Source organism: Polyodon spathula, chromosome 1 (genome assembly GCF_017654505.1).
Source record: "Polyodon spathula isolate WHYD16114869_AA chromosome 1, ASM1765450v1, whole genome shotgun sequence".
Taxonomy (NCBI): domain Eukaryota; kingdom Metazoa; phylum Chordata; class Actinopteri; order Acipenseriformes; family Polyodontidae; genus Polyodon; species Polyodon spathula.
In genome coordinates, this window is record NC_054534.1 from 91441809 (window position 1) to 91467950 (window position 26142).

Sequence of the window (26142 nt, forward strand, 5' to 3'; positions counted from 1 at the left end):
TTCCCAGAATCCTTCATATGGACCATTCTTCTTTACCTGAACTAATGAGACCTGATAGAATTACAATGGAGGGTTTTTCTGAGATTACTTTAGAAGACCTGCCAGCATTAGTTACGCGTATGAGACCTACTATGTGTTCCCAATTCCTACCAAATTATTAAAAGAGGTATTTTGTGCCATTAATACACACATCCTATTAATTATAAATGAATCACTTTTCTCTGATGTAGTTCCCTTAAGGTTGCGGTGGTAAAGCCTTTGCTAAAAAAAAAACAAAAAAAAACAAAACAACCTTGATCCTAAAGCATTTAGTAACTATAAGCCAATATCCAATCTCCCATTTCTAGTCAAGGTTTTAGAGAGAGCTGTTGCTGACCAATTACATACATCTGCAGCTTGTAATACTGCATTTGAGACAGCCCTTGTTAGGGCAGTAAATGATCTCGGTTTCCCTTCAATTTTAATTCTCCTAGATCTTGCTGCTTGAAGGTTTAGTGGGGTTGTCTGGAGGTGTTCTATCCTGGTTTAGGTCTTATCTTTCCAATAGGTTCCAGTATGTCAGAAGTTACCTGCGGTGCGGGGTCATCATGCTTGTGGGCTCACAGCATCAACACAAAAATGACGAATTATGAAAGTTATACCTTAGCAGTCTCTCTTTGGAATTAAAATTAGAAATTAGAAATTTGGACGTCATCTTTCATCCCGATCTGTCTTTTGAGAATCATATTAAGAAAATAGCTCAGATATCATTCTATCATTTGAGAAATAGAGCTAAGCTTAGGCCAAGTATTGCTGCATCTAGTGTTGAGAAGCTGATGCATGCTTTTGTTTCATTAAGGATTAACTACTGCAATGCACTTTTCTCTGGTATATCAAAACGTTTGGTATCCCGTTTACAGCTACTTCAGAACACTGCTGCAAAAATTCCAAAACCAAGAAAAGTGACTATATTACCTCCGTCTTAACATTTTTACATTGGCTCCCGATGATATATAGAATTGATTTTAAGACTTTGCTGCTAACATATAAGGCATTTAATGGTCTAGTACCTGTTTATCTGCAGGAATTGCTGATCCCATACCATCTTAGCCTGTCTCTGAGATCACAGGATGCAGGGCTGTTTGTTGTTCCTAGGGTCAACAAAATTAATATGGGAGGTAGGGCTTTTCTCTGTAGAGCACCAAAATTATGGAATGCTCTGTCTGTATTTGTCAGGGAAGCAGATACCGTTACAGTTTTTAAATCAAGACTAAAAACATATTATTATAAATAGGTATTTTTATCTTAATGAGCTTGAATGTTTTAATTGCCACTTATATTGTGCTGAAATTGCATCATTGCATTTTATCTCACTATTTTTTTATTTTATTTTTATTATTAGTACTATTGTCTAAAAGTGTATATATGTATGCCTATATTGGCACCTATATTTATATGTATTTATTTATTCTACACTTATTAATCTGTTTTATGATCTGACAGTGGTAGATATACTGTATATGTATTATGTTATACTAATGTATCATTTTATCTTAATGTATCATTCTCTTTGCTATGTTTTGTACAGTGCTTTGAGATAACCCTGTATATAAGCGCTATAGAAAAGTGAATAAATAAATAAATAAAATACATATTTGGCTGCACACCGCGTTGCAAAAATAGAAATGGCCCATACAGTTGCCAAAAAAATAATTCTTCCAGCAGCTTTGTATATGGTTTCAGCAGAAGACTGCTGAAAAATTGAAAAGTATTCCTCTCAGTGATAACACAATTTCTCAAAGAATATGTGACAATGTGAAACATTTGGAAGCCCAGCTTATTACTTAGTCACAGTCAACTTTGCTGTCCAGCTTGATGAGTCTCCGATATTTCAAATTGTGCAACAGTGTTAGTTTAGTTGGTTATTAAAGCTGTCATATCTAGCCGACACGTTCTCAATTTTAAACTAACTGAATCTAAAGTTGCAAGGAAGAGGCAATGATTTGTTTCAACACTGTCAACAGATAAAGACATTCCAAAAGTCGTTATCATTGTGGCAAGCACGACTGAAAAGTAATCGCCAGAGCTACTGTATGTTCCCAACATTGTTACAACACACTGAGAACAGCACCAGTGAAGAAAATATGAGCTATGTCAGACAATTTTAGTTGCTACTTCCCTGCACAAGGTTTTGAACATTTGAAGGAAAAGTGCTGAGTGAAAGATCCTGACTCGATAATGGAGCTAAACTTAATGCCTGAACAAAAAAGTGAGTTACTACAATTTACCTGTGATAACACACTGAAAACACGGCACAAGTCTTAAAGTTTGGTATCATTTTGGATTAGTATTTCAAAAGAACACTTTGTTACGTAGGATGAGCATTCTGCTATTGCTACCATTCACAACAACATGCATGTGTGAATTGGGATTTTCCACCTTGACAAGATTAATAACAAAACAAAGAATCCGACTCAACAGCCCCCCTGATATGCGGGTGGCACTTCTGTCTTCTCATCCAGATTGGAATGAGATAATCAAGAACAGGCAAGCCTACCCGTCAAACAAGTTTGAAAAACACTGTTCTAGAGGTCTCTGTCACATGTGCTGACATGTTCTAAGGATTAAATAATGTAACCTTCTAATACTGTTAACCAAGGGTTAATTTGTGCCAGATCGCACACTGCATTCTAGATCTGGTACCTTGTTGTCTGACAGGCGAGAATTATAAGTGTAAATGTATGAAAAAAAAAGAAAAATTAAAAAGAATTGTAAAAAGAACTATGTACATAGGTAACATGTACAAAATAAAGTATGTTCCATGAATTCAATAACAAAAGTGTTCTGGAACAATATGTTTTAGGACGTGACGTCTATGAGTAAGACAATTACTAAGTTTTTTCACAAACCCAAATGCCAAAAAACTAGCGCCTGTCGCTCCAGTTCACCAGATGAGTTGGTCCCCCACTGTTATTGCTCAAACCTGACGATTATGTTAAAACGTGGCTTGGTAAATGTCGGCATGCAGCAACCAACACCAACAATAAGGCAAGAAACCAACAAGCAGATAAATGAGAAGCAGAAGCATCTATGGAAGCTGTTTAAATCAAAGTCAGTACATTAGGTGTATATATAAACAAAATGCTACAGTATCCCTTAATTAAAAGATCAGGTACCTTTTGTTTACAAATTAACTAGGTCAATAATAACAAAAAGTGTGATAAATCATATTATTTCCATAATGTTCCAACACTGATAAATTCAAATAAGCCACTACTATTCTTAAGCCACTACATTACACAGATGAGTGTACTTTTGAAACCTATGGCTCACAGCAGAGTACCCATCCTCCAGCAAAAAAAAGTCCTGATGAGAGAGCTAGCATCATGTGATGGTGATCTTTTGGTGGCAATGGACATGATGAATACACAATATGTTATTGTGCACAAACAGGAGTATCAGCTGGAATCTAATGCAGGGGCATTCTCTTTCACTTGGGCTGTGTGTGGTTGTTTTTCAAGTAGCACAGCAGGATAATGCATCAAAACACTCATTCCACTGCATTGGGCTAATTGGAGTGGAAATGAGTACTGTGGTGTGTTGAAATGTATAATCTGCTTTCCCAAAGATGAACTATATAGGCGGCCTCACAGGCAGCTTGGCAAGTAGACTATATTGGAAAACTGATCACTTGAATGCTTTGTATGTATGTACCATTGTCATTCAAGGTAAGGTGACATTTTAAGAAAGCAATACCGTATAGAAGCATTGTATAGCTTTTTCTTTGCTTGCAGTATTATTTTTTTTTGTTTTGTCTTGCGTATAGTGCCTTAAATAATATGTGTTTCTTGCTTTCCTGTGATATTTGTGAGGAGATTATGAGTGGTCGCTCTCCATGTAATAGTTGGCTGATGTTTAATATACATGTTCATGACAGCTGTAAAAAGACCACCATGCTTGGTGGGCCAAAATCACTGCTATGAATCCCCTTAATGACGTTCTTACTGTCATTTGGTACATCCTTGACAACACTAACCAACAATCGAAAGAGCACATAATATCACATCATATCCCTAAGATTTTATTCAGACAGTATTGTAATGAAATCTAAATTATGCTGGTACTGGACACTGCATGCAGACGTCTTATGTGCTTTGCATGTAAAATCATCTTGAGTACCATTATCATGTATAATAATAAAATAAATATGCTGAGCTCAAACAGAAAAGGTGTAAGAATAATGTATAATGGAGAACTAAAAATATGTATTTTACCTTTTTGTATGTTATTTGAACAATGTGTCAACCAAAGTAAAAGCAGAAAAACTAATTTTCTGGAGAAGAATAACCCCTGCAGTAAAAGCCAATGAAAATACAGTATTTCCCATGATGATTGTGATGAATTAGTCATCAGTTAAATAAATATCAAGAAGAGATATCGCCTCAGATTTAAAATGACAAGTCATCCAGTTTCTATGGTATACAGTACACTGTAGAAAAGCCAGTGAAAATATTTTTTTTTCTGTATGAAGACAACACAACTCAGTTCACAGGAATTTATACTCCATGGAAATGGCATGGAGAGGTACAATATATACTGCACTGTGGTTGTGTATAAAGGACCTCTATCATCTGCCGTATGCAAAGAACTAAATCATTTCACAAGAATACTGAAAAATCCTAGTCTTTTTGTATACCATTGTGTGACAGAGACAGAATGATTCTTGGTGATAAATCTCTCTTCTGACCTGTGAGGGTGCTGTGTAAAGGGAACAGAGCGCCCTGGACTGGATGGCCAGACAATTCATTCCCAGGCTTTGACGGAAGTCGTTCATCTAGAAAGAGGGCTGAGCTACGATACACTAAATCATCAACCCGAAATGGAAATGACGTGGCAGCCGCAGATTGGAGGAGCGATTGCACTAGTTAACCAAGGGATCGTGATTGACGGTACAAAAGGGGGCATAGCGAAATGATCTGTTCCTTGTTATGGTTAAAAGCTGAACTGGAAGGAGAACCTGTATTGTAATCGTGAGTGTTTTGTTTGGTTTTTTTCTCGTGTTTAACGAATACTTGTGAGTTAGTATTAGATGGCTAACACGATCCGGAGCTGTCGCTACAGGCCAGCACTAAACCCAGACAACACTGCAGTTTGTTTCATGATAAATTGTATTAGTACTACGAGCACTAGAGCACGTACTGTGGACTGGGGATTGTGTTTATGTTTCATGTGGGTATAAAAAATTTTTTGGGACCAACCCGTGAATTACAATGAAGCAATACACGCCACTGTATTGCTTGTTATCATTATTAACTGTGTTTTGTGTTATCAGACCATTGGATTTACAAATAAAATATCATTGCACCTGGATTTTCGCTGTCTGTTCATTGATCACTGCTGCATTCCTGCACCTGCACACTTTTAACCACTTTGCCACATATTATCACTACAAATTTCTCCACCCTTGCCCCTCACTGGTGGAATGACCTACCCATGGATATCAGAACTGCTCAGTCCCTGACCACCTTCCGGCGCTTCCTGAAGATAAACCTGTTCAGACAGCATCTGTAAACCTCACAACTCTCAACTATACTGGACCATATGGCACCCAATTGTACCAGTACTTGCACCAGCTTGCACTTGCTCTGAACTGCTCTAGTTCAGACTGCTGTAGTACTTGCTGTAGTCTAATACTGTGCTTAATTATAACTACTTGCTGTATCTTGTATTTGACTTTACTCTTACACGTTTTTTGTAATTTCTCTTATTGAATTCATTCTCATTCATGCATCATACTTACTATGTGCTCATGTTTTTTTCTCGTATAATACTTTTAATGTAAGCTAACTGCTTAGTCGAACCCGCTCTTACATGTAATTATTTACTGTATTCTCTGTATTTTTTTGCTATTATTTGAATTTGATCTTTTACTAGTGATTTTATTGCACTTTACAACTGCTCTACCTGTAACATGATATTCTGAAATGTGATACTTTACCATGCAATAGTTTGTGATACTTTGTGCTATGATATTTTTTAACAATTGTAAATTGCCCTGGATAAGGGCGTTAGCTAAAAATAAATGAATAAATTATTATTATTATTATTATTATTATTATTATTATTATTATTATTATTATTATTATTATTATTAATAATAATAATAGGCAACCAACTCAATTGAATAGAATCTAGTATGAAACCATATCTGAGCAGTACACAAACCCTTCTTCTGTTGAGCTGGTGAACATCTAACAGTTGCTAATTTGAACAAATATTCATTGCATTTACTTGGCACCCAGCATGTACATCAAATGCCACACAAACCTTACTGCAAATAGATTAATTCAGTCAACAGTAAAGGGATTTTAAATATCCTGGACCAACTTAACCAACTCCTCGACCAGCACCAAGTCTCCTGAAACCAGTCAGCCAACCATCATGACCAGCATACACCACTGTCTTAAATAATCTAAAAACTTACATTTCTTCATCAATAAAATATGTTCAATAATAAACAGAACTTTGGTATAGAATATGCACAGCAGAGTTCTGATTATAATAAATTACAGCATCAGCAACAGCTGTGCACTCAGAAGTATTGGAAAAAGACTCAAGGCGACTCTGGACAGTCAGTTGACCTGATAGCTCAGCTGAACAGAAGCCAGTGGGAATTCAATTCACCCCCCAGTCAGGTCCAATATTACATCTAAGGTCATGAAATAACGGAGCTGCACGGTTTAATGGCATTTATAATTGGTTTGAACTTTTTAAGCCTATTTTGTTTTTCATCCAAACATTGATTTTCATTTTGATGTTCAGGCATAGTTACAGTTAATACTGAATCGTTCAAATAAATAAATAAAATAGAAAAAGAAAAGTGGGGAATCATCACTTTGCCTGAACCGTAGCTTAAATTCTAACAACTTGAAAACACAATTTATCAACAGAAAAGTGTATGTCATATTGATCTAATTATATAGCTTAATGTGACATAATTTGTTATGTTATTATTGTTATATGTTATTTTCTGAATAGTACGTCACATTGATCTAATTAAATCATCTAGTATGTCACAGTAGTTTAACTTTTAGATACAAATATACAATATAAATGCATCACATCTATTCCTGAAAATCTTGTTTAAAATACAAGTGAAATCTGTATTCTGATTTAAGTTTTGTACGTAAATGATAATAATGATTAAGGGCAACTGCTCTCCAGTGCATTCCCATATGGTAATACTATTATATAGATCAAGGCAATGTTAGGATTTTAATTGGACTCAGAACCAAAAATACTCACCAAACACAGTCCTGGCAGGGACAGATTCTCTGTTCAGCCAAAACGACACTTGGGACAGAATGACTGTCATAATACATGGCAAATAAGTCTGAATCACAAAGTAGCCAATCTTCCTTTTCAAGTGAAAATGTGCTGTCATGACTGTATATTCACCTGGATAATAGAAAACACACATAAACAGGGGCATCTTAACATAACCGTTCCTCTACAGCACTACCACTAACAGTGTTGCCATAGTAGTGCCACATACGCTACTTTGATTTAATTTATGGAAATCTATACATTGCATTGTGCAGATGGTGATCTGTAGTGTTGAGCTGAGGAAAGAAAAAAATGTCCTTCCTTTGTTTGTACTGTATTTCGAACACTTTTTCTTCTTTACAAGGAAACTGGCATTTACAGTGGAAGCTCCAACTGGTGTTCCTATTTATTCATCTGTAGATAAATCTCAATGTCTGGGCACCTTAATGTCATTAAAAAGTGGATCCCTCATGCCAAGATTCTGTAATTAAAGAAAGACGCAAATACTTTACACAGTTACTTATATTTAAATACATGTGTAGCACTATGGACATTTCACTGAATATGTAAAAAGTGATTTGGTATTTATCTTTATTCAAAGCAGACATTTTAAGTAAAAGTCTTAAGCTTAAAAAGACAGAACTATTGAACTAATGGTTTTGGAGAAAATTTTAAACAAGTATCCTTTACCTCTTGCAGGAGTCTAAACATACATGGATAATTTTCCTAAATAACATATTTAATTTCCACAAGACATACATGCAGTGACCAGTATTTAATGTAAGCATTAAATAATATTAACTAAATATATAAAATAAATAATAACCTAAATAATTGGTAACTTCAATGTATATGTCATAACATAGTTCTTTTGTCTAATGGATCAGAGCAGTCAAGATGTCTTGGTACTTTTTAGAGGATGTTTTGTACATATGTATACACTAATGATACATTCACACTTAAACATGATTGGCCTGTGTAGTTTCATTATGCCTTATAAACTTCTAATCATATTTGAATTGTGCTTAAAAAGGGATCTGACAATAAAAGCATATTGGTGCCAATGCAAACAGCTTAAGGAAAATTTCAAACAGTGGTAGCAACACAAAAAAATAACACATTTTATAGAAGAGACCAAACAACCCAATATTTCAAAATATATCTATAAACAATGACAAATTGCAGCTGCTGTAGTTGAAAGACAATAAATCCTAGTATAACAAGAACTTGACCAGCAGTTGCAACAGATTAATTAGGTACTGCAGAATTTCAAGAGCAACAGAACAAACACACAGAAACCAAGCCAATAAGAATCCCTCAACTGAGTGGAGGTCCTGTACACATACACAAATACATGCCACAAAACATTTTATACGATTGTTACAGCTGACTTGAGTGGTGTGTATAGGTGGTGACGTCACGATCAGCACAAAACAGATTGAGGGTACAGGGACGAAACTGCCGTCACAGTATATTTATTAAACAAGAAACAAAACACTCTGAGCTCTGAGCCTGGAGTGGATCTATAATATTGTTACTGGAACCTTAATTACCTATTAGGCAATTACCTTATTAAGGCTCCAGCCACATTTTACGAGACCGGCTTTTTGCCGATCTCAAACAACAATGACGGATGGATTCATCCTCCCGCACACAAACACATACAACTACACAAATGAATAAATACATAAATTAAATACACACAAGGAGTGGGCACCCCATCACACTTGCCCCCCCCTTGTGGCCAACTCGCCCAATGGCCACCTCCCCCCTTAAAAACCATTCTGGAGTGGGAGCGGAGGCTTTCCCCTGGGCACCCAGTGGCAACTAGGGCTGTGGAATACTGGTAAACCTTGCCAGTAGCATGCAGGTGGCATCCTCCGCCGGTGGCGTGCAGACATCCCCAGACGACAGCTCGCAAGCGACCCCAGGCAAAGCAGAGCTGGCAACACCAAGCGAAAGCAGTTCTGGCATCCCCAGGCGAAGCAGAGCTGACAACGTCAGGTGAAGCAGGGCCTGCAAACTCAGGCGACAGTGGTCCAGGACCACCAACCCGCAGCAGCTCCAGACACTCTGACAGCGACAGCTCCAGACCTTCAGGCGGTGAACTTGGGAGGGGAGCCCCTGGCCATGAAGGTGGCAGCGGGAACTCCACTTCTCCCTCAGGCTCTGTTGTACTTAACTCGGTCTCGGATGGCGAACTGGCATCCCCTAGCCATGGTGAACTGGCTTCCCCTGGCCATGGCGAATGGTGGCTCGGCAGCCCTAGGCAGTGCAGGCGTGGCAGCACCAGGCATTGCAGGTTCGGCAGCCCGATGCGTTGCAGGCGTGGCAACCCCAGGCGCTGCGGGACAGGGCAGGAGCAGACCCTCCGTAGGCAACGACAGCAGCAGACCCTCGTAAGGCAATGGCAGGTGCGGACCCTCGGAAGATGATGGCATGAGGGGAGCCTCCGGCCAATAAAGCGGCAGTGGGAGCTCCACATCTCCCCTTGGTGATGGAGGTGGGAGCTGTCCGTAGTCTCCCTCTGGTGGTGGAGGTGGGAGCTGTTGGTAGTCTCCCTCTGGTGGTGGAGGTGGGTGCTGCAGGTAGTCTGTCTGGGCGCTGGTTCCTCCTCCTGGTACTTGGAGAGGAAGTTAGCTAACGTGTGGCCATATTCTCCATAGCCAGGGCACAATTCTGCCACAAGGCGCCTCACAAACGCCTCCCAGCCATAATCACAGACTTCCTTTTCACCACTTTGCTCTCTCCATTGTTTTTTTTAAACCACACTCCTCTACTAAATACAAAAACCAAAAAGAAAAAGTCCTGCACTACTGCTGCTGCAATATGTCACAGATGGCTTGAGTGATGCGTGTGGGTGGTGACCTCAGGTTCAGGAAGCAGCACAAAACAGAGTGAAGGTACAGGGCTTAAACTGCCGTTGCAGTATATTTATTAAATAAGAAACAAAATAAGTTTCACACAACACACCAAAGAAATGGACACCTTGGACAAAACAAAATAAACAATAACAAATACGGTATTTCAGGTAATAACGAGTACCATTTTAGATCTTAATTAGGCAGCATTCGCTCTCGCTCTTAATCTACAGTCCTTCTCCTCCCAAGCTCTGAGCCCAGAGTGGGTCTTTTTTACTGGGGCTGGAGCCTTAATTACCTATTAAACAATTACTTTATTAAGGCTCCAGCATTCCCACAAGCTATTCAGAATGAGGCCACTGTCCGCCCGCACACAAATACATACAATAATAACAACACCACCACCACAAATGAATACATACATAAATAAAATACACACAAGGGTGGGCACCCCGTACACAAAATAGGTCAGTTTCATGTGTGTAACCAAATTAGTAAAGTGAAAGGAACCTCATTAGGGTCAAGCATGTGCTGTGGGAGTTACGACTGAAATAATATAAACCAAAATGCTTACTGGTGGGTGCCTCGTATGTACAGAAAGGTAGGAATTTCTGTTTCTTTAAAGTGTTTTGCGATTTTAATCTGCAGTGCTTTCATGTGCTTTTATTTTTGCAATTACTGCAGTGCCCAAGTTTTTACCTGTGTGATATACGAAGTTTAAGTTTGTATTGGCAATCTGTAATGTACAAAATATAAATAGCAGACTCATTCACAAAACCTGCAGCAATCTGAAATATAAAAACTGTAGGGCAGGGTTTGCTACAGACTAGTAGACTGTTCAACCGTGTGAACAAAAATACAAGTTCCTGGGTTTATAAGTATTCATTTGATTTTAAGAAAATCTGTGACTGCCTACTTAAATCTGTAAACCCTTACTTAAGGCCATTGATATAATTGCTATGAGAAAGAGGATATATAATATAAAATAAGTTCTTGTTATACTAGGATTTATTGTCTTTCAACTACAGCAGCTGCAATTTGTCATTGTTTATAGATATATTTTGAAATATTGGGTTGTTTGGTCTCTTCTATAAAATGTGTTATTTTTTTGTGTATAATATAATATACATTAATATACATATATAATATACATTATCTTACCAAATGTTGTTTATCTTCTTTTGTTCATGTTGAAATAGTAAGTGTCCTTCATTGAAGAATTACAAGGCGACTAATTAAGTTTACTGATCAAAAAATCCAGTAATTATGTTGCAGATAATGGGACCATAACAACTAATACAGAAAACAACCATGTGGTAGTTTTCATTTAGCTACCACCACATCCAGGAGCCATCTATCCGATTATGAAAACAGAAATGAGATTTAGAACTCCTCAACTTGAATTACATGTACCATCGTTGCCATTCTGCTTTGTAGAGGATTCAACATAATTCACAGTACGGTCCAGTTAAGGTTCCAGGTATCTTTTCATTCCAAACAGAGATGTCCAGTAATGTCCCAGATCTCTCTTCCAAAAAATGTGTCATCCCAATTATCCACACAATCCACGTCTACATAATGTCAACCAGTTTTGGGGGTGTTTACATTCCCCTTTGAAGCAATTCAATGGCAGGATAGAACACTTTGAAGTTTTCTGTTATGTTGACATTTGGTAACATAATGTATATTTTATATATATATATATATATATATATATATATATATATATATATATATATATATATATATATATATATATATAGTACCAGTCAAAAGTTTGAGTACACCTGCTTGAAACCAGGTTTTTCATGATTATCTATGCTTTTAACTGTATAAACTTATCTATAAACACTTAATATTTCATTATATGATATGTGTACTTATATAAGCTGATAATCATAAGTGAACTGCATTCAACAATTTCATTTTTAAATGGAAATGTAAATCTTGTCAATTTCAATGAAATGGTCACCCAAAGCAAGGGGATTTCAGTCTGAAGCCCAAGTCAGTTAAAAGTCTGAAATGCCCCTGAATTACAAGCTCAGCTAAATGCTACTAGAATTACAGATGTTTCAAAATCAACGGCGTGAAGTGGCGAGATGGCGTGAAGCTGGCCTAACTGGAAGAATTGCTGCAAAGAAACCATTGTTAAGCGTGCAGAATAAGAGGAAGAGACTTGCCTGGGCCAAAAAACACAGAAATTGGATGTCTGAGGAGTGGAAGTCGGTCTTATGGACCGATGAGTCAAAATTTGAAATATTTGGGTCCAAACACAGAGTATTTGTAAGACGGAGAGAGGGTGAGCGCATGGGTTCTGCAGGTGTGGTTCCCACTGTCACGCATGGAGGAGGCAGTGTCATGGTCTGGGGTTGCTTTGCTGGTGACAGAGTTGGTGATCTTTACCAAGTCCATGGCAAGCTCAACCAGCATGGTTACCATAGCATACTTCAGAGGCATGCCATTCCATCAGGAGTTAAGACTGAAATAATATAAACCAAAGTGCTTACTGGTGGGTGCCTCGTACGTACAGAAAGGTAGGAATTTCTGTTTCTTTAAAGTGTTTTGCGATTTGAATCTGCAGTGCTTTCATGTGCTTTTATTTTTGCAAGTCCTTCATTCTTCAGCAAGACAATGACCCAAAACACACCGCAAAGTTGTGCAAGAACTATCTGGCGAAGAAGGAAAGTGAAGGGCAACTCAATCTAATAACCTGGCCTGCCCAGTCTCCAGACCTCAATCCCATAGAACTTGCATGGGACGAACTGGACAGAAGTATCAAAGCAAAGCTACCCACAAGTGCCCTACATCTCTGGGAATTGTTGCAAAAGAGCTGGGAAGACATGTCAGGTGATTTCGTGCTGAAACTTGTTAACTGAATGCCTCGTGTTTGTGAGGCTGTTATTAAGGCAAAGGGTGGCTATTCTGAGGAATCCAAGATTTAGAGACAATTTTCAATTTTTTTGAACATTGCTTTGATACTCCTTATGTTTTGTAATTGTAACGTGTTTTCATTTTCAAGTATTTACAGAAACGTATACAGCGTAAAACATTGTCAATTATGAAAAAAAAACTAGTTTCCAGCAAGTGTACTCAAACTTTTGACTGGTACTGTATATATGTACAATAATAATAATAATAATAATTACATTAACAGAACACTGAATGATATGCAGGGCTCTGAGTTTTTAATTCAACTCAAACTTCAGTAAACAAATATAGTTTATATTTTCTTCCATGTTATGACTTACCTTATGTGGCACAATTTTCCAATAAAATTCCTCCAACTCAAGCAATCATAAAGACTCCTGGCCATGTTAAGTCAGGCAGTGTCAGGTGTATAAAATAAATAAGTTATTGCTGAACAATTTAAAGATGGTTTCACTGAAGAATGCAAGTCAACTCAAAATATTACAGTATTTAGTGTGCTCCTTAAAATTAAACACCAAAAAATGGGCTTGCTGAAGAGTTAAAGCTTTGTGAACCAATATTACTGCACCTGACATGTTTGTCATTTTTTTTTTTTTAACCAACCTGTGCTGGATTTAATAGTTTCTTGTCCAACGGTTTGCCCGAGCAAATCATACTGATTCAATCTGGAACCATCTTCTGCAACCACAACTGATTCAGTGGCATTGAGTGTCCAAATATATGTGACTTCTGATGTAGTGTAGGCATCTGGGGGAAAGATGAACAAAACAATGTCATACTGTAGTTTACTACTTAAGTTAAATTGTGTGAGTGTTATGATTACAAAGATAAATACTGTGCCAAGAAAGGTTACAAATGAGAGGAGGTCATTCGGTCTGTCTTGCTCCTTTGGTTGATAGTAGCTTATTGATCCCAGAATATCATCAAACAGCATCTTGAAGGATCCCAGGGTATCAGCTTCAGCAAAATTACTGGGGAGTTGGTTCCAAACTCCCACAATTATCTGTGTAAAAGTGCCTCCTATTTTCTGTTCTGAATGCCTGTTTACCTCCATTTTTTTTTTCTTTTTCAGGTTGAAAAAGTCCCCCAGGTCAACATTGTCAACACCTTTTAGAATCTGGAATGCTTGAATCATTACGCAGCGTAGTCTTCTTTGTTCAAGACTGAATAGATTCAATTCTTTTAGCCTGTCTGCATATGACATGCCTTTTATACCAGGAATAATTCTGGTTGCTCTGCTTTGCACTCTTTCTACAGCAGCAATATCCTTTTTGTAGCGAGGTGATCAGAACTGAACACATTATTCTAGATTAGGTCTTACTAATGCATTGTAAAGTTTTAGTATTACTTCCCTTGATTTAAATTCAACAATTTTCACTATCTGAGCATTTTGTTGGCCCTTTTTATATTTTCCCCACATTGCCTAGATGAAGACATTTCTGAGTTAACATAAACGCATATGTAATCTGTAAATTCACTAAACCTCATGTTCATATTTTTGATTCACAGCAATTACTTAAAAGGCCCCTTGTTTTTCAGTGCTCAGGTTATTAGTTCCAGATGAAAGGTATGGTCTAGGGACTCGCAAGAGCTGTGCTAGACATTCACTGTGCCATTCTTCTCAAGCCTTCTTCCATGTGTTTACCTAGATGACACTCTAATAGCAGTAGAACGTATACACTCATCAAACTGATTGATTGTGACATGGCTGATATTTCCAGCAGTATGCTGCATTGAAGTAATACTTTTTCTTTAAGAAGTGCTACATTTTACCAGACAGTCATCCTTGAAAAGCTGGTATCAAGGTACCATGCTCTGTTTAAACTGTTTGCAAACATCTCAACATGGGCAATTTTTGCAACTCAATAAAATGTTAACAATGTCTTTCCTAGACTTAAAGCTTCAATCTGCCCGATACCCCTCTCACAGTTCCATACATTGTGGCATACCTAATCTTCTAATGAGAACACATTTTAAAATTTAGAATGTTCAATTATTTCCTCAGCAACTCTCCACAACAGCTTAAGAGAACTGAAGGGAAGTGGATGTTCTTCAGTCCTACCAGGTAGCTAAAAATCTCTTTACACCAAAGTCCCCAACAGCAGATATTAACAAAATTACAGCTGCTGGACAAAGGCCAGCCCTGCAGGGGGCATCCAGAAAAGCAGTGAAATCTTCAGGTAAGACCAGTAACACATTTAAATTATGAGATACTTTGTTCCTTTCCACATAAAGAAAGTTAATTGTTTCTTCAACACATTTTGGCTTCAGAAGTTTGACTACAGTACAATAACTGCAGTATGATACATGTTTTCAGATAAGCTCCAGTATGAAATTCCATTTTTTTCTATTGATAATGTAATTCAGCAGTGTGCTAATCAACACGTGCTGTTCTATTGCTAGTGTAAATGCATTTAGTGTAAATTACAACAGGGAGTTGTAAAAACAATGGGAATGTTTACAACAACAAAAAAGAGGTAGCATGACATGATTGTAGCACAATTATTCCTAAAAAAACCTAAAAACAAAAATCATTATACCCTGTCCTATTTAGTTTGACATAGTTTCACAACTAACATGCCAGTGGATGTCATTTTATAGTATCTAAGGAGGGGCTATGCTAATATTTCAGATGTCACGCAATGTCATGATAAGAACCATACTATAAATTAAACATGAATTGCACCAAAGCGGTTGTTTACGACTACTTTTTAGAAGATTTTAGAATGATATTACAGAAAAGTATAAATTTTACTCACTTGATTGTGGCCACCCAGAGTTACAACAGAAGTAACAGGATCATTCTACAGTACTTTTTTCTCCAGAGGATGGTTAAATATAATTATGTGTTAACTTAGTCTCTTAAGCTTCCCTCATAGCACAACATAGATTTGTTAATGTATTCTGATAATGTTGTGTCAATAGGCTACCACTATGACTAAAAGAAATGAAAGAAGTAATTTACAAACCGCTAACCACGATCTTGCAGCAGTCTCTTGACACAGGGGTGGTACCGACAGACTGGAAAATTGCAAACGTAATACCGATCCACAAAAAGGGAAACAAAACTGAACCAGGTAACTACAGACCAGTAAGCCTGACTTCTATTATATGCAAACTTATGGAAACTATAATAAGATCCAAAATGGAAAATTACCTATATGGTAACAGGGTACTGGGAGACAGTCAACATGGTTTTAGGAAAGGGAGATTGTGCCTAACTAACTTGCTTGATTTTTTCGAGGATGCAACATCGATAATGGATAATTGCAAAGCACATGACATGGTTTATTTAGATTTCCAGAAAGCTTTTGACAAAGTCCCGCACAAAAGGTTAATTCTCAAACTGAACGCAGTTGGGATTCAAGGAAACACATGTACATGGATTAGGGAGTGGTTAACATGTAGAAAACAGAAAGTACTGGTTAGAGGAGAAACCTCAGAATGGAGTGTGGTAACCAGTGGTGTACCACAGGGATCAGTATTAGGTCCTCTGCTATTCCTAATCTACATTAATGATTTAGATTCTGGTATAGTAAGCAAACTTGTTAAATTTGCAGACGACACAAAAGTAGGAGGAGTGGCAAACACTGTTGCAGCAGCAAAGGTCATTCAAAATGATCTAGACAAGATTCAGAACTGGGCAGACACATGGCAAATGACATTTAATAGAGAAAAGTGTAAGGTACTGCACGCAGGAAATAAAAATGTACATTATAAATATCATATGGGAGATACTGAAATTGGAGAAGGAATCTATGAAAAAGACCAAGGAGTTTTTGTTGACTTCATCTAGACAATGTGGGGAAGCTATAAAAAAGGCTAACAAGATGCTCGGATACATTGTGAAAAGTGTTGAATTTAAATCAAGGGAAGTAATGTTAAAACTGTACAATGCACTAGTAAGACCTCATCTTGAATATTGTGTGCAGTTCTGGTCACCTCGCTATAAAAAAGATATTGCTGCTCTAGAAAGAGTGCAAAGAAGAGTGACCAGAATTATTCCAGGCTTAAAAGGCATGTCATATGCAGACAGGCTAAAAGAATTGAATCTGTTCAGTCTTGAACAAAGAAGACTACGTGGCGACCTAATTCAAGCATTCAAAATTCTAAAAGGTACTGACAGTGTCGACCCAAGGGACTTTTTCAGCCTGAAAAAAGAAACAAGGATCAGGGGTCACAAATGGAGATTAGACAAAGGGGCATTCAGAACAGAAAATAGGAGGCACTTTGTTACACAGAGAATTGTAAGGGTCTGGAATCAACTCCCCAGTAATGTTGTTGAAACTGACACCCTGGGATCCTTCAAGAAGCTGCTTGATGAGATTTTGGGATCCATAAGCTACTAACAACCAAACGAGCAAGATGGGCCAAATGGCCTCTTCTTGTTTGTAAACTTTCTTATGTTCTTATGTTCTAATTGCACTTAAGTATATTTTTTAACTAGGTACAGTACTGTTATATTGATTTTTTGTTTTTTGTAAAAAGATATATGGTTCTTAACTCCAAACCAATTCCATTTTCATAGAAAGGCTATAACTATTATAATTAAGGGAAGGGCTTTTGTATTAAAAAACCTTCCAATAGCAGGATTCAATGATACGGTAGTCAATGCTATGCTAGTCAAGAAACCACAAACAAAGATTGGATTGCTTGAGCTACAGAATTTCAGCTTCATACTGAGATGTCAGTGCTTTTATCAGCGACAGTCTGGAGGCACGTATATCTCTATATAATGTATTTGTCATTTATATTCATAAATAAATGTATAAACAGATTAAAATGTTTTCAGATTACTAGGGAAAATCTGTCATGAAATGCCTGAGAATTCTTTGATAATCCGAGTTTCATTGGCCCTACAACGAGATTACAGAAAATCAGGAAGTGTATTTTTGTCTCAGTAAGATGGATTCTTCAAATTGTTCCTGGAATTTGATGCATTCTGACCAATAGTAAGATTTTACTTGAACCAAACTGGCACTGGCCTACACTCTACAGGAGTTCTACGTTTGGTGTTCCAGTTCCAAAATGTAAAAAATTATAGTATGAAGCCGGTGTCACAGGAAATAAGTTAGCTGGGAAATAAGTTAGCTGGGAAATAAGCTGGCGTTTGCCTTTTAAGCAGTCAAGTTTTTCTGTCTGAACTTTAATTCAGAACAAACTGTTATTGCGATCTTTCCAATGTGTCTAGGAAATTATTTTACTCTTAAAACTTTTGTCAGACTCTTTATTAAAAGCTACATTACAGGTGGTAAAAATCGAAAACACATCATTGTAATATTAATAAAGTTTTTTCATATTATTATTTAATAATAAGTTTAGGCAACGTAGTTTACAAAGGTTACATTTAATCACTAGCTACTTTATATTCTAGGTTTTCGTCGTACATGTACCTGCAAAACTTGTAAGCAGAAATTATTTAGCACTTTATATTTATATTAGGTTTTCTTCATACAAATAATGCAGTGAAAGAGAAATAAATCCATGTATAATTTGTATGTGTTGGCATACTGTATCAGAAACCATTACGCATTTGTCTTGTGATTTATTTTGATGTGCAATTATATACTGCGGTCAAGCTATCAGCCAGTTTTGAAATGCCGGTCAAGCTATCAGACACTTAACTTGTATAGACAGTTTCCCTGTTTCAAGCAGTGAAATTCTTCACTCCGAGAGATTTAGAACTGCACTGGAATAAAACGAGCGATGAAATACTCTTTCATACATTTTCAAAAAGAATGAAAAATGTAATATTTAATAAGTATGAAAGAAATCTCACCAATAGCTTATTGTAACACAGTCAAAGGATGATTCCATGTTATTTTAATTACTGAGAACAGACATTTTTGATGCTTACTATTAAAATGTATATGACCAAATACGTGTGTGTGTGTGTGTGTGTGTATCTGCGTACAAGTATGTATATTCTCACACATAATAATCTACCAAGTAAAAATTATAACCTGTGATATGTCGTTTTATCGTTCCTGAAATATAACGACTGGTGAGTGGGGACTTTCATCGTAGAAGTGAGGATGAGAGATCTGCACAGGGTACTACTTTAAATTGGAGAGCTATCTGAATTATTAGTACAGTATTTGGTGCTGTGCGAGTACATCCACCATGTCAACTAGGATTACAGATGTTCATATAAATAATGTAACTACAGTTTAGGACGGTATGTATAGGAAGCCAATCGTTTTGTGCATTTCTCAAATTATATATACCCCTTAAAACACCATCTTCCACAAAAAATGTGTAGGTTTTCTATATTAACAGGTTTAGATACCCCACGTAGACTTGATTACAACGTCAAAAACATTATTCTCTACATGAAGAAAGGCGTTTGTACCCACTTTCCCACTCAATTTATTAAAAAGATTCAGTCACCGAACAACTTACAATGAAAATAATATAACTTTGTTAAAGTGAGTCTACATAAACAAGTATTTGCTGGACAGTATATGACATGTCCACAAACGACAATTTTTAAAGGAAATACACATTTGGCAAGTAGTGATTTTAACTATGCATAGACAAATTATGCCGACAAAATAACGTTTTTAAAATGTGTATATTAAAAAAAACAAATACAGCGATAAAATGTATTTATAAATACAAATTAAACATAAATATACATTACGATAAATGTCACCTTTTTAAACCAAAAATACTATCTGTAAAACACTTCAACAAATAAGATGACAAAATATTTAAACAAAAATTACTGTCTGCAATGCAATAGTACCAGTTTTCGTTTCTCAAAAAAATACAAATGGTGTTCTGTCATTATAGATGAATCTCCACAGAGAACACTGGCTTTAAGTTCTAAGATTCGCGCATGCGTAGAAAGGCTCAAACAGGCAAACGCTATCTTATTTCCCATGACACAGGTACGATTACACAAGAATATAGAAAAAGAATGTACCATTCTGGATGCCAAAAGTAATTTAAAACAGCCGATTTCTGACGAAAGTAAAGCTGTTAACTTTTTTATACATCAATTTATTATGTGACAATTTCAACAGATCAAACTCTCTTCCATTCCAGCTGAATCCCTCAATGTCACTTTGGTAGGCTTCCCATGAATCTCATACTCCCAGCTCTCTTAAGCTCCTGTGTTTCTCTTTTATTGTTCTATGTGTTCTGTCGTTCATTAATCATGAGAATGTCGATCCCTGTTAGAGCACACTCTGTTTCCCTGTGCTGTGATTGATAGCTTGCTTGCATTAATAGATCAAGCTGTGCCAGGCAGTGCTACCTTCTCAGTGCAGTGAATCCTATAGACCCCATGGTTGTGAAGCAACCATTGGCTAGGAGAAAACACAAGGATTCAATAGTCAATATTCACAAATACTATTTTAATCCATTTAACAGTGGTGCATTATGAAATGTTTAGTTTTTTTTTTACTGTTCTCAATACAATGTGTTCCTAATTGAATCTACCACACATTAACATATTTGATTGATTTACTGTATACTGCAATGCTGTAACATAAAAGATGCAAATTTTTATAGGTATATTAGGCAGGTACATTGATACTGCCAGTTCACATTTTATTTAAGGCATATACTGGAATACTGTTTTATAATCAGTTCATGCATTGTAGATTATATCTGACCAAAAGACTAAATCAAGGGCAAGTTATCCCTATTTTCTATAACTATTGTAGACATCACAACTGTGGCTAATCCAGTTTATTGTATCTTGACGTTTTTGGACAGATATTACCTCCTTTTTTACCAACGTGAAAAAAGAAAAAAAAAGGATTTTGAGCACATCTTCCAGTAGAGAAAAATATCAAACCATGATGACTTCCCAAATATCTGTATTGTTTATTTATGTATTTTCCAAACATGACTAACTAATTCCGATGAGGCGCATTATTGCAGTTTGGCAGGAGTAACAAGTATGACTCTTCATTTCAAATATACAATAATTAAATCTATATCATGCATGACAATGCTAAAATTTGCATAAATATACTTTTGCAAATGATATTGGCTGTTATTTCTAATGGGGGAACCTTGTTGCCACAGTTTCAAAGGGTAAAAGGTTAATAAGCTATTAAATCTGAAGCTGATTATAGCCACAGAAATGTGTCAGATAGGAGCAGCAAAAGCTATTATCACTCTACTACTGGACGAAAACCTCACGACATTCTGCCAATTTGTCTCAGTCATAAATCCCATCTATTGTATTCTTGTACAATACAGTACCATTTTTCCATAAGACAACTACATCAGTTTATTGCACTTATACACAGTACTGAAAGCAACCAAACAATAGTTCAGCACAATTATCTTCAATTGTATGCTTTCTTCTGTATCTTAACAAATTTAAAAGGCCCACAGAACATGTTTCACATACCCAACTCTTTTCTGTTAGCCTTGGGAAGTATAAGCAGGTAAATGTTACAAAGCAATATACAGATGTTTTAGAAACACAGAGCATCATTTTTCTTCATATTAATAATAACTAAGGGTCGGCAATAATATGAAAATTGTATATCAATGTCGTGCACGTATCCCGATATCGATAATAACAAAATCTTCCAAAAACACAGAAATATTGTAACACAACTGCAATATTAAACATATATACATATCTAGACGTTAACAAATATTTACATATGAAAAGCAGCAACTTACTTCAACTTAGTGGTGTTTGCTTCACAATATCCATGAAGAAAAACAAAGTATTGTTATATTGTTTTACTATTCCACCATCAGCCACCTCAAAACCAAAATAGTTCTATAGTTCACTGCGCAAAGACTTTGGCCATGTTCATTTTCTAGCCAATCTGGAAGTAATTGAATCTTCAGCTGCTGAGTATAAATGCTAACTCACGACACCTCTAAAGTATTAAGTATGGTGTCATGCTGAATTTTGCATTATTTCGAGATGTGTTTTGATGTTTTAAAAGTACATCTCATTTATAATACCGAAAGTTCACATGTTTAAAATACATTAATAACAGCGGAAGTAATCACAGGAACAAAATGCAATGAACCGTTGACGCATGTGCATATCACAAAACAATGCCAATAGGGTTTAATGCAGCATGGAAATAGCCTTTGGTACCTAAACGCCAATCAATGGAATACAATGGTTAAACAGTACTTTAGTGTTTGGTGTTTGCCTACAAGACTAACAGTGATTGGTATGTACAGGGCTTGTTGTATCTTAATATAAAATAAACTTGATTATACTGTGTTTGTATTATTAGCAGTATTAGCAATAAAAAGTGTATGAGTGTATGTGCATTTTTTGTTTAATCCCACGATATCGCGGTATGGAAATTATTATCAATATTGAATGATGTCAATACCATATCAAAATATCAATATTGCTGCCCACCCCTACGTAATAACACACTATTGGTAATAATTTGTTACCTCAGCATATCAACCTGCCTGTGGTAAATTATTATCACATAATAAACATGCAGATATTTTTTTACGCAACATGTGAAACAAAATTATACAGACAAAGCTCAAAGGCAAATTAGCTTTCCTCAAGAGGCAGAGTGATCTTTATGGTAAGACAATGATAATCAATTGAGCCATGGCATAGAAGATGTAAACAATGCAAGCAATAAATGAGTGAGGAGAGAAGTATCCGAGTATACCTCAGCAGCCTCAACAGTGCCCAAGGAACAAACGAGGGAGAAGCAGGAAAGAATCATGTTTTCACTCAAAATTATATAAAAAATAAAAGCTACACTTCGCTGTTTGTTTGTTTTTCTTCTTACAAAATGTAGTTTTACACCATTTGTAATATGATTTCTAACCTCATACTGGTTGGAAATTGCTACAGTACCACACTCATTAGTGGCTTTTAATAGCTCTACCAAAAACAATATTGCCAACCAGAATGATATTGTCAGAACATATGTTAGAGCATAAGTAAAACAGTCCAATTTCACAATTTGTTATGAAACATTGCCCCAACATAAAACACTTATGCTCACAGTAAAATTAACTATAAAATACAGATTTAGCATAAACAGAACAACCCAAAAATGTTATCCAGCCATCCATATTATTTTTTACCAGCTCCAAGGCTAAATAAAAAATACATGCTACATGCTAAAAAATACAAACCTACAATCTTTTGAGTTGTCCTTTTTTTTTTTTACCACATAAACTCTAACCATTTATGACATACTGTAGTTGTTGGTCTGTCCAACCTGAAGAAACTGCCATAATAGTGAAACAGACATCCTTAAGGTAGTATTGTATTTACTGATGTTGATTTATACCCAGGCAAAAAAAAAAAATATATATGTCTTGCTCCTAATTTATACTTACAGCTTCCAAACTTCAAAGGACAAGCATGGGCATCCATTGGAAAATCTTCAAGATGCATTGGGCATTCGGCCTGAACAGTCAGTCTACGAAGAAATTATTTTACCTTTAAAATTACATCCACCCTCTGATGAAGAATGAGAATTGGCTGATGCATCCAGTAAAAAATAAATAAACATGCAATCAAAACCTTTAGGATCCTACATGTATATTTAGAATTTGTAAAATATCTACAGGTGTAATCTAACATATTAGAAAACTATACTAACTAAACATTAGGAAACTAATTAAGGCCAGATATTAAGAATTAGTGTAAAGAGCACATAAGGGTATTTTAATGTGCCCTCAACATTTTCATTTAATTGTGTATTTGATATTATCCCATTCTATGTATTCTTATTCATCATTTACTACTGTTTCTGCACTCATTGATATTTGGCTTGTTTCATAAAATCACTAGTGTATTCTTCCTTTGGCGTTGTCTCTGAGTTCTGTAATGATGCACAGATTATTCCTTCCCTCTGAACAGAAAGGGTGTTACTTGCTGTTTCAAAGGGGAAGGAATAACCAGCGCACATCATTACACAGTGTCAAGATAAAATATGTTGATGACATTATAAAACCTGCAGAACAGCCATTCATTTTTATAGTAATAAATGATAATGAAAACATATTATGGGATAACAGATACAAAATTAGATAATATATGAATTCAAAGGTTATAAAATATTCAATTAATTAATAGACAGTTTAGTTATTGTGTAAGGTACAGCAAAGGTGACATTATCAACAAATATAATTTTAAATAGCAGCCTCCACTTTCATTTTGTTTAGAGTAAAATTAAACTATTTAATACATTCAAATTATGAAATATTGTGACATTTTAAATTAAGAACATCTGTATTAAATTAGATCATTTTTTCATGCTCATCAGGGATTCTCTTTTCTGTCAAATTACTTTTCTAGAACAATGTGGTTATTTGTTCAGGGGGAATTTGCTTGACACTATAATGGCCCCGTCACTGCACTCAGTCAGTCAAAAGAGTCATGTCACGCTCCTGCAATTAATGATAATCCTATTGATGTAGTTACTCAGTTTTATTTGATCCATGGATTCATCATTTTGCCCCCAAAATTCCAGTCTTATAAGAATGATAAATAAGTATATTATAAATAGATTTATAATATAAATCTAAATATTTATTTGCTTTTTTAAATTTGATCCGCTTAACCCATTAATGTAATGTTATTTCTTTTTTCAGCATTAATAGATGAATTGAGGAATGTGAACAGGTTGGAGAATGTACTGTAGCATGAGCCTGAACAATACAAACACAATTATGCATATGTATATCTAATCTAGCAAGTGTTTTCCAGAGATATCAAGCTGTCTGTGTATGAGTGAAAAAGCCTGTACACAGTTTAGGTGTAATTTCTATCTGGAAAAATCATAAAAAGTTGCTGATAAATATACACACATACCAGAAGTAGTTGGATATGGAGTGGAGTCACATGTTTGAACTTTTACCTCATCGTATACAGCAATGTTCCATCATCTTGGATTCTTAGCAGTTTATTTGGCATTGTCATGTTGTGTGCCACAGATTTCTTCCCATTATGAAAGAATGTGTCAGGAGTCCAGATTTTGCTGGCCATCAGGTTGTTTAACCGGAGGATGTTCATTGGTCCTTTAAATTTTAATCTCTCGTCTTTCCAGCTTTGTCGGAAGAAAACATCTATTGTGTATTCCTGCCAATTAAAATCAAACAACAGTATTTTGTTTGAAGAAAAGAAATTCTACATATTATTTCCAATTCCAATTTACAATTAGCTTGTAAATGTGAGTTTAGCATTAGGTAAGTGCGACTGTATTTATAAAACCTAAAAGGTTACAGAAAACTCAGTGATCCGATAACAAACTGCAATGCAAGTGGTTGTGGGTTTGCATTGAGTATGCTTTTGGTGTGTTATGTCAAAGTACAAAAAGCAATCGCTCTGGCATCTGCACGTAACCCCTCAAGTCTGCATTGATTCAGGAAAATAATGGTATACCTCACTGTAATAATAATAATAATAATAATAGTAATACATTTATATTTGCTCAATGCTTCTGTGCTACCTATTTTTACTGTTATTCTTTCCCTTTCACACACATGTTTTCATCTCTTGGCTAATGTCAGATCCCATTTATCTCACCAACTTGCCCACAAGCATTTAGGGCTTCATGTGACAATGTTGTCCAACCTTTGCATCCAGTCAAGGCAGTGCAGCAGCTGAACTACTAAAGGTGCAGTCTGTTTTACTCTGCTCTTTTGGCCTGTATAACCAGTTTGCTCTGTATATTTGAGTAGAAAAAATATGTTTTTCATATTTGACTGCTCTCTCTGCCTTCAAAACAGTGAACACCAGAATCCTTACTGTTTTCCAATTATATATATATATATATATATATATATATATATATATATATATATAGATATAGTATAGTATATATATATATAACTTGTGAGTTAGTTTCATTTGTATATCATTGTCTATAATAGTAATGATACTGATTGGGGTTACTAACATGCAAACAGTGATAAAATGCATGCTTGGAGATAGAGATTGTTGGTCGACAGTTTGGGCATTGTAGTCATTTATTTGTTTCAATACTAAAAGCAATCTAGCTATTACATAACAGTATACAAACTAACAAAAGGACTGTTGACACATCCTGGCTATAATTAGTGCTGG

At 35.9% G+C, this 26142-nt stretch overlaps 1 protein-coding gene across 1 annotated transcript in view; it reads right to left on the reverse strand.

The window, feature by feature from the left end:
* Nucleotides 1-26142, reverse strand: part of LOC121324194 (gamma-aminobutyric acid receptor subunit alpha-2) — a 73438-nt gene that overhangs the window by 22028 nt on the left and 25268 nt on the right. The window contains exons 5-8 of the mRNA XM_041265783.1: nucleotides 24935-25155; nucleotides 23409-23491; nucleotides 13698-13841; nucleotides 7285-7437 (exon numbers count right to left, since the gene is read on the reverse strand). Of these exons, the coding sequence (XP_041121717.1) occupies nucleotides 7285-7437; nucleotides 13698-13841; nucleotides 23409-23491; nucleotides 24935-25155 (601 nt within the window). The remainder of the gene's footprint in view (nucleotides 1-7284; nucleotides 7438-13697; nucleotides 13842-23408; nucleotides 23492-24934; nucleotides 25156-26142) is intronic.